Source organism: Pygocentrus nattereri, chromosome 7 (assembly GCF_015220715.1).
Source record: "Pygocentrus nattereri isolate fPygNat1 chromosome 7, fPygNat1.pri, whole genome shotgun sequence".
Lineage (NCBI taxonomy): Eukaryota > Metazoa > Chordata > Actinopteri > Characiformes > Serrasalmidae > Pygocentrus > Pygocentrus nattereri.
The window spans coordinates 4,977,501-4,987,500 of record NC_051217.1 but is presented as its reverse complement, the minus strand read 5'-3'; the positions used below and the strand labels follow the sequence as shown (position 1 = coordinate 4,987,500).

At 38.2% G+C, this 10,000-nt stretch overlaps 1 protein-coding gene across 3 annotated transcripts in view; it reads left to right on the top strand.

The window, feature by feature from the left end:
• The window catches only part of itpr2 (inositol 1,4,5-trisphosphate receptor, type 2), a 94,001-nt gene that overhangs the window by 57,998 nt on the left and 26,003 nt on the right, over nucleotides 1-10,000 (top strand). For all 3 annotated transcript variants that reach the window (XM_017690590.2, XM_037539905.1, XM_017690580.2), the window contains 5 exons: nucleotides 1,208-1,310; nucleotides 6,932-7,119; nucleotides 7,237-7,417; nucleotides 8,872-9,116; nucleotides 9,674-9,874. In XM_017690590.2, the coding sequence (XP_017546079.1) occupies nucleotides 1,208-1,310; nucleotides 6,932-7,119; nucleotides 7,237-7,417; nucleotides 8,872-9,116; nucleotides 9,674-9,874 (918 nt within the window). The remainder of the gene's footprint in view (nucleotides 1-1,207; nucleotides 1,311-6,931; nucleotides 7,120-7,236; nucleotides 7,418-8,871; nucleotides 9,117-9,673; nucleotides 9,875-10,000) is intronic.

Genomic DNA, 10,000 nt, shown 5'->3' with positions numbered 1-10,000 from the left:
CTCTCTCTCTTTCTCTTTCTCTTTCTCTCTGTCTCTCTCTGTTTTTTCCCTTTATTTCAGCACGTTTTGCCACCTCTCCCTCAGGGAAGTGGGAAGCCTGCAGTTATCTGGTCCACTTTTTTCTCTTGCCCTCTCATCGCTCATCTTGCTGCCTCCATAAAGCTTTTTTTTTACTTGGAGTGTAATTGGAGCAATTACAGCAGTTTAAATTATATAAAAGGTCTCTTGTGTTGTGCAGTGTTTATATGTATATAAAAGGACCATCACAGAGCAGGTATTATGTGGGTGATGGATCGTTCTCATCACTTATGACACTGACATAATATTGATGTTTTTGTGTGTTGGCTACTACGAGTGGATCAGACACAGCAGTGCTGTTTTTAAATATCTTTTATACTACCGTCTAAAGCCAGGACGTCATGTTCTTTAGTGACTAACACTGTATGTTTGAGTAGGCCAACATGTACAAACAATGCCTACAATTCATATGTTCACACTGCATGAAAAAATGGTGTTTGTCTGTGTTTAGAACAGGCTGAATTCTTGGCAGGAATATAATGCAAAGTCGGGAATGTTTTAATGGACTTGGTGTCCAACCTTCACTCATTTACTACAAATTTTGAGTCCTGTGTTCATTAGCACGGCATTGTACACATCTGTCTGTAGTTACATTCAAGATGGACTAGATAAGAATCTACAGCTGCAACCAAGCTACCAAGCTTTTGGTCAGTGATGGGCTTTGAGCTGTGGGTTAACGGAGTTCTGCACTTTTGTTCTTCCTAGTTCCCTGATAACATACTGTATGCATTTCATTGTTTATTGATAAGACACTATATGCATCATATGTAGTAAGTGTAGTGACTAGAGCTGGTTCACTATGGAAATAATTTAATACTTAGGATTCCTAATCAGTCAGACATTAAAGTGTTTGTGTTAGGCAACTCTATTGGTCTGTATGCCCTCCACATTAACTGCCATTATTGTGAGGTCTGAATGATAACACTGTCATCTTTTCAAATTGCTGCTCTCTATGCATTCTACCAAAACTTTTTTTTGCTTTTACCTAGATTATGATTAACACTGAGGCTGATGTTATTATGGAATGCTATGGAAACACTTTGTCATTGAGGTTGAGATGCATGTATTCCTGTCATTTTATACCAGTCTTGATGTGATGGAGAACTTAAATGCGCTTTGTCCCCTCCAGAGCAATGCACTGAGGAAGACACTGCTGACGCACTACTTTGGTAAAGAGCGGGGTAACTCAAAGGCTCTGGACTATGGCAGCGGGGGTGGCCCATCCCCTGGAGGTACAGGACCCTAACCAACACACGCACATGCTTCCACACCAACAGTGCTTGCATGTCACTTGTGATTTTATTCAGATCTGATGCCAGTCAATACAAACTCATTTGCCATATAAAGTTCAGCAACTGCTTCTGGGCCACATATAAGATGTATTGTTTGTCCAGTGGAGTCATGTGTAAAAGTGTAAAACATCCAGTGACAAGCACACTGTACTGCCTTAGAATCAATTATCCTTAGAAAGAGATCTGTTTAATCTGGCCTCAAGCCTTCATCTAAAACATTTGAACTATGCATAGAGGATATTCTAGTACATTACATTACATACAATATAGAAGCAATGTCTCTTTTCTCACAAGACCACAGGCATGGTGTACAACATTTTAAAGAGGCTATGTGAGCTGTGTTCAGTAGGCTGTTTTGGGCTTGGCGTGCACACTACTATATTAAATAAATAGACATGCTCAGTTTTCGAAGATACTTTAAGGCAATGACATTATAAAGATTTATAAGTGACTATAAGAATTATAAAAGATCATTCTTCATGAAATGCCATTTCTATGCTCAACATCTTTTAAAGCTATTCTTTTAAATTTTTATTTTTACTACTGAGTTTCTTAGTTTGTTGGCACAATTGTAACAGATGCCATTCAGAACAACGCCATTCAGACATTCATAAGTCACTTGTCCGCTGCAGGGCCGAACAGTTCAGAGCACGGTTGGCTAGCTGTTCCAATGGCTTTTCCACTCTGACACGGTTCAACAGAAAACACTTAAAAACCAGGCTCAGAGCAATTTAGGGCCACAGAAGCGTTTCTTAGAATGGCATGATAATGGTGCTATTCACTGATAAGTTGTATGCGTCTGCCGGTATTGTGCAGCATCATCCTGCATTATTTAAAACCCGAAAAAAATCGAAGTTCAATTTGCTAACACAAATGCTAAATAAATTAAAGCAGTGCCAGATTTTAAATCTACCATTCAGTAAATTTCAAAACTTCAGTCTAACATCAACGGCTAAATATTAAATGGCACCTTGTCAATATCAGTGTACTGATGTACTGTGCCACTGGAACCCTGTAACTTAAAAAAAAATACTAGCATTTTTAATTCCTTTGAATATTCATAATAGTTCTAATGCTATTGTCTACCCAGAAAACATCTGTGCAAGCCAATATCTTGTGACATAAACACAAATTGTGTCCAGCCTGACATGGACAAACAAAACATGTATAAATTGTGTTTTCAACCTATTGCAGAAACGATAGAATCACTTTCAGAGATATTGTGTCCCCTTTTCAACAGTAATTCTTGTGGCCCCTCAAAATTTTTTAGAGTTTTGGATGTTGTTATAAAATTTGTTTCTTTACCACCTGTATTCTGAGATATAGTAAGAATAAACATATTTACACAAAAACCTGAATGCAATTGCTTAAATTACTAGTAGTTCTATAAAATAAATCTGCTATAATGGTTTGTTTACCTGTGAAGTATTACTAATTTATTTTAATAAAACATGACGATGACGTGCTGGACAAGGACATGACAGGCTGAAACAGGATATAACAGAGTGGACTAGAACATGTAATATTTAGAAAATTGGCTGTAGTTTCATTAACAGTGTTTCCATAATTAATACCAGAGCTTATATTTGACAGTGAAGAGTGGCTTTGGGTGTGTGAGTGAGTGAAGGAATGTGTCTGTGTTTTCATTATGTTTACTACCAAGTGCTTTGTTGCAGTGTGATGAGTGACAGGGGGTAAAATTAACCTGTTTTATAATCATGTAAAAACGGTTTACCTTCTATAAGTAATGGCTTACAGTTAATAGGAACTGCTCTTTTATTAAAAATAAAAAAAATGAACAACAACAAGTAAACAATGAAGAAAAAGCATGTACAGGCATGTGAGAAGTAAGTACACCCCATGATTTTTTTTTAAACTTTGCATGAGGACGTATCAGTATTTGATCATCAACCAGTATGAATAGATAAGTTATCCGATAGAACAAAAAGTATTAAAATAAATTAACTGCAATGTATTTTTTTTCTGTTGAAAATATAAGTACACCCCTGGCTTTAGCACCTGGTACTGCCCATTTTGACTATTAAACAACATTAAATAGGCATTCCTAAGTTTGTCTGCCAGTTTCTAGCCTCGACTGGGAGAAATGTTGGCCAGTTCCTTTTTTGCAGAGTTATTTAATCTAAGAGGGTTTTCTTACACGTACAGCCCATTTCAAATCACCCCACAAAATTTAAATGGGATTCAGATCTGGGCTTTGACTAGGCCTTTCCATAACCCTCCATTTCTTTCTAAGGGGCCCACCTTTGTGGATTTACAAAATCTTTGACTTGCTTGTCCATCGCACATTGTTCCAGAAGTTATGATCTTTTCCTAGATATTTATTAGCAGTTAAACTGCGTCAATGTTCTTTTTAGACAATAAATATTTTCTTGCTCTAATGGTAAAAGCATGCAGTTTGATATTCATAGGGGCAAGAGCTACATTCAGATCTTGTGACGAAATTTTGGGGGTTCTTAAAGACTTCTTTTAGCACCCAACAGGCTACTCCTATTTTTTTTTGTTGGGCCAGCCTGGCCAGGACATGTTGGCATTGATATCAAATCTTCTCTACTTGTAGTTTATGTTCTGGACAGTGGAAGAATTGATCCCTGATATTTTGGAAACACTTTGCCAACTCGTTCCCAGACTCATAGATATCTACACCTTTCAAATAAGACAAATAAGTTTATATAGTTATATAAAGTTATATAAGTTATATAACAATCGCTTATACATCACTTTTATCTATCAACATTGTTTAAATGAAGGCCAGATGTCTGTATGTCCAAATAAGGGGAAAGAGTCTAAGCTTTTCACAGGGCGTGCTTACTCATCCTCATGACTATATATGTTGACAGAGTGGACAAGTTTAGCTAAAGCTTGAGCATTTGATGAACAAGGTTGACCATTAGTTGCAGACATGTTGAAATGTTAAAGATAACTTTATTTTGTTTCAAAGATATATTTTGATATACTAAATTTACCACAGAGTGGACATCTTAAGCTTGACCTCAGCTATGTATTTAAAATTAGCTGAACTTCCATCCACTGAAGATAAAACAAAGAAGGCTGTGATGTCACTGATGTGAAAGATCACTTAGAGGGCAGTTATCCCAAGATGACAGGGTGGGTATTTTTATGAAAATGACCAAATGAATACTCAAAATGCCTAAATTATTAATAAACTTCTTTAAAACTTTAAGAAAATGCAGATACTTTTTAAAAGTCGTTATTCACCTAGGACATGTTCAAATCTCCACATCATAGAAGATTATATAAATTGTACAGAATGTAGTTTAAAGTAAAGGTTAATATCCCTATATATGTTATGTGTTCATTCAGAGTAAAACATGAAAAAATGTATTGTTTCACAATTTTTTATGAAATTTAAATGACTGTGCTGGGCACTCCAAAGGCACATTATACTAATAATGACCCTGCTGCTGACCAGGAGGGGGTAAATGGTTGACATTAGCTTAGCTACCATGAAAACTGCTCTGCTGGCCACAGAACATGTTTGATTCTGATTAACAAAAGCTTTACTGATGAACATTGATGATAATGACTCAGTAAAGTCAAAGGCCTTGTGTTAGAGGGACAGCAAGGCTATATTAAACCTGTTCTGTGGTGTTTGGATCTGTAGCTTCACAGCTAAGCGGATGTTGTCCGGTTTCTCTCTCCTACATAGCTTAGTGAAATCCAGACACCCCAAGTACAGGTTCAGTTCAACTAACTGATGCTCTGCTAGCCAAACTGTAGATTAGAAAAACTTATAACCGCAAGAGCAAAGGTAATTAACTGATGTCAGAGTGACAGAAAGCTGATATGAAACTGGATGATTAAAAACACTTGTTCACAGAATAAAGCTCATCAGCTCATGAAGCATGAATTGATGCGTAGAGAGTGCTTCACTTCAGCAGCAAAGTGGAGGTGCTCTTTATCAATAGATTACTCTGTTAGAAATTGTTAGCTTTTGGTTATTTTTGTTGTTGGTTTTATTTAGGTTTTTTTACTTAGTGGCTAGTTGTTGGCCAGTCCATTTATGTCAAATACGGTTAAAGACTGAATGAAAGTAATAAGACTAAAGAAAAAATGTGTCTTTTTCTTTTTGTAAGTGTTGTTGCACCTACAAATAGTGTGTCTCTAATACGTGTGCCACGACAGACAGAAAGCTGATATGAAACCGGATGATTAAAAACACTTGTTCACAGAATAAAGACTTGTATCTGAGAGCTCAAATTAGCAGATGTTAGTCAGGCATTGAAGAGACAAAAACAGAAATTGTTATGTGATGCTTTGAGCTGTACCCTGCTGGGCTAAGCTAATGTTAGCATAGTTAGCCAGCTACAGGCCACCACAGTACAGGCTCTGTTTCAGTAACTGATGCTCAAATAACACCTGTTTAGATGATAAAGAATGAAAAGCACGCCAAGAGACTGGAGTTGGAGTGACGACTGGAATCGAACATGTTTTTGTGTGTGTGTGTGTGTGTGTGTGTGTGTGTGTGTGTGTGTGTGTGTGTGTGTGTGTGTTGGTATTAGGTTGTTATGTGCCACACTTTTTTGTAGTTTTCTTTGGAATTTGCTGGTTTTCGTTTAGCAGCACAGTCCACACCGGTGTGGAACAGCACAGTGTGGCCCTGGGAGCTGTTTGGCTTTACAGTGGAAAAGAGGCTGTAGTTACTGCTAAACAGCCGACTGCTGCAGTAGTTTTTCCATATTCTCTGAATGTGTGTGCTTGGCCCTATGCAACACTGAGCTCTGTTGTGTATACCGAGTTATGTAATGTTCCCGGTGCTATGAGAACAAGGGTACAGAGCCTAGAAGTAACTCTATGTGGTGAAAGAGCAGATCAGAAAAGAAGGCAGCACTGCCTCATTTCATATGCTTGAATAATGTGTGATTCATATGCAGGGCTGGTGTTTATTTAAGACCCAGTATAGAGAGTGACAGTGAAAAGATATGTCTGTTGTGGTTGAAAGCATAAGGAATAAGCTCATCATACTGGAAGTCCCAATGAATTATTCAAATCGCAGTATGTGAAGTGAAGTGAAGTTTTGTGTGTGTGTATAATTTATTGTTTTACATTAGAAGTCCACAGTGTGGACAAGTACCATATTGTGATTATTATTGCTGCGTCAGGGATCCAGACTAACTGGAAAATCCTCCCAGAGTCAACTGAAACTGTACCAGACCCAATCCAAAACATTCTTTTTTTTTATATTATATTTTATATTATATTTTTTTTTATATAGTTTTATATTGATGTTGAGATGCTGCTGCTGTCAGACCCAAAATGAAATAACTATTAAACAATTCTAAACCTGATTTATTGTTTAGGGATGCATTTAAAATAGGAATAGAGCTTAATCACTTTTGTGTCCCTAAACCTAAATTTTATTCCACAGCACATACGTGGCTATTATAGTCTGTAAACAAAATAGAGCCACAGACATAAATGAGAGAAAAACAGTTTATTGGTGGAAATATGAATATATGCTAAGTAGTAGGTAAAGTGCTTGATTCTGACAATTCTAATACTGTGTGTTTATTTTTGTGTAGTTGGCTCTCCAGGTCAGGACTCTGATAAGCCTGGCACAACTATGGTGGATATACAGTGTCTGTTGGATAGTGTTGGAGCATCTGAGTTGGTTATCGATCTCATCGTCAGCACCAAGAATGACCGTGTGTTTGAAGAGAGCATTCTGCTGGGCATTGCTCTGCTGCGTGGAGGAAACACACAGACACAGGTCTGTACCCGCACTCCTCATTCAGATACTTCACATATTTCATGTGGCTCCTATATTTCATAAATGTTTTGGTTATTATGCATTCGATCCATCCACTGCATCTCTCTCCTTCTGCAGAACTCCTTCTACAGTCAGCTCCACAAGCAGAAGAAGTCAGAGAACTTCTTCAAGGTGTTCTTTGACCGCATGCAAATCGCTCAGAAGGAAATCCGCTCCACCGTGACGGTCAACATGTTTGAGATCAGCTGCCGGAAGCGAGAGGAGGAGGGAGAAGTGTCCAGCATCAGACACAAGAAAGGTGGACCACCTCTTACCTATCCATTAACCACTTCTCAACGCTTCAGTTTTCTCATGACTGACTTCTGCAGTCCTTTACACATGATGATAACCCATATTTGCTGATGTGCTGATCATTACTTTTACATGTTCAGCCAGTTGGAGTGTATTACTCCATTCTGGATAAAGGGATTGGCCTACATGGGATTGGCCTACTACTGATGACTTATGCTGCCTGCTATGCGTGTCTGCTCATTGATGTGTATAAGCAGCTTTTTTAAAAGCATGGTGAAGCTAACCAGATGCCAGTGACTAATCAGGATGTCAGTCATCAGCTCATGAAGCATGAAGTGATGCGTAGAGAGTGCTTCACTTCAGCAGCAAAGTGGAGGTGCTCTTTACCATTAGATTATTCTGTTAGAAATTGTTAGCTTTTGGTTATTTTTGTTGTTGGTTTTAAATATTTTTTTTTTACTTAGTCGCTAGTTGTATGCCAGTTCATTTATGTCAAATATGGTTAAAGATTGAAGGAAAGTGATAAGACTAAAGAAAAAAAATGTGCCATTTTCTTTTTGTAAGTGTTGTTGCACCTACAAATAGTGTGTCTCTAATACGTGTGCCACGACGCATTTGTCAAGCATGAGCAATTTAGGCCTGAGGTAACAATAGGCTTGATGAAGGCCCATTTCCTCTTCACCCCACTTTTCCTGCTGAATGTCCTTCATCACATGAGGCCACATAAGGGCCAACAGAGTTAAAAACTCTATTTAGATGGGATTAGTTTATCCATATGTCTAATTTTTTAAAAAATGAAACAGTTGGTTATTTGCCTGTAATTTTTTTATGAGAGGAGAGACAAAAACATTGACATGGTCAATCCAGACAGCAGTAAAATCAAGCAGGAGCAGCTTTTAAAAAAAAAATTATTCAGGGACCCCATGTAAATTGAATCCTTTACAAACAGGACTAAAGAGTTGTTTTAAATTTACCACTTCCCATGAATGAATAACAGGATTCCGGTTCTACCTCTGTCAGAAGTTTGTACTGTGTGTTGAGTCAAAGGGGTCTTCTTAATGAGTAGAACTACTTTATTAGAGGCGATGGTGGAATGAGTTGTCTGTTGTCCAGTACTATGTGCATGTGTATATGTTAGAATGAGAGCAGTTTAAGTAGGAGTACTCAACAATGCAAAAAAACCTTTCATGTCTCTGAATGAGAATAGGGTTGGGAAGGCTATTTGTGGCTTGTGGTTGTCTTGAGGACATTCCGTTGTCTAGAAATGAAGCTCACCCCCAGAGTGACCACATTCCAACTAGATACTTGTCAGAGTCACTGTTTAGCCTTTATGTAGTGACTTTCAGCTACTCACACTGTCTATGCCAACCTAAATTTAAATAGATCTTCTGCAGTTGTATTTCTGCTCTTATCTAATACAAATTGTTAGCTGAAACATTTAGTCTCTTGTTCTTCTTGCAGGCCGTGATGCCCTTCACCTCAAAGAGGAAATGCGGGACCAGCTTAAGAATGCCTCCTGTGCCACCTCTAAGGCCTATAGCATGTTCCGAAAGGAGGGTGACCCAGACCTGGAGATGGTGGGAGCAGGGGCAGAGGAGAATGAGGAGGAAGTGGAGGAGGTGCAGATGAGTCAAGCAATCACCATCATGAAACCCATTCTGCGCTTTCTGCAGCTGCTATGTGAGAACCACAACAGGCATCTGCAGGTACAGCACTCTCAGGCTGAACCACATAGAAGCATCTAGAAGCATGAGTGCATGCTGTAAAGGCCAACTTTATTTCATTCTTTAAACCTTAGAAATCAATAATTATTGTTTTATGTTTGTATTGACAGCACTGCTGAAGCTTTCCTTTTGTGTTGTAAACAATGACAAATATGGCAACAATTTAACGAATTCTTTCTGCGAAAAAAAAATCTATGCACGACAATAACTATTTATCAGATTCAAAGCACAATAAAATATGTCCTCTGCTTCATATTGATACAAATATCATATAAATTAAAATAGTACGATCCACTTTCAATTAAATTTAGCTTTTTGTTGCTTTTTTTTTTAAGGTTGAGGCATGTATTTTTATGGAGAGCGTTGTACAATTAAATTGACTGTAAAAGAGCTGCATAGGAACAAGTGACAGAGTAAAATATTTTGTGCTGACAGCCACAGTGTTTTAGTCTGCGGGAGAGTTTATGTTTGGCAATTATAGCTAGGCACAAAAAGTGATGGTGAGGTGCTCTGACCTCAGCCTGCCCATCTCCACACAGAATTTCCTTCGAGACCAGAACAACAAAACAAACTATAACCTGGTGTGTGAAACGCTGCAGTTTCTGGACTGTATCTGTGGCAGCACCACAGGAGGCCTGGGGCTTCTTGGCCTCTACATTAATGAGAGGAATGTGGACCTGGTCCTACAGACACTGGAGACCATCACTGAATACTGCCAGGGTCCCTGCCATGAGAACCAGGTAATCCAGGCTGCAGAGGGTGTTTTCTCATATAGATGATAAGGCTTTGTTTGGAAGGTATTTTACCTCTAAACATTACCTATTACTGTTTTTTAAATGTATGCATGTCTGTGCTCCAAGCTCCAG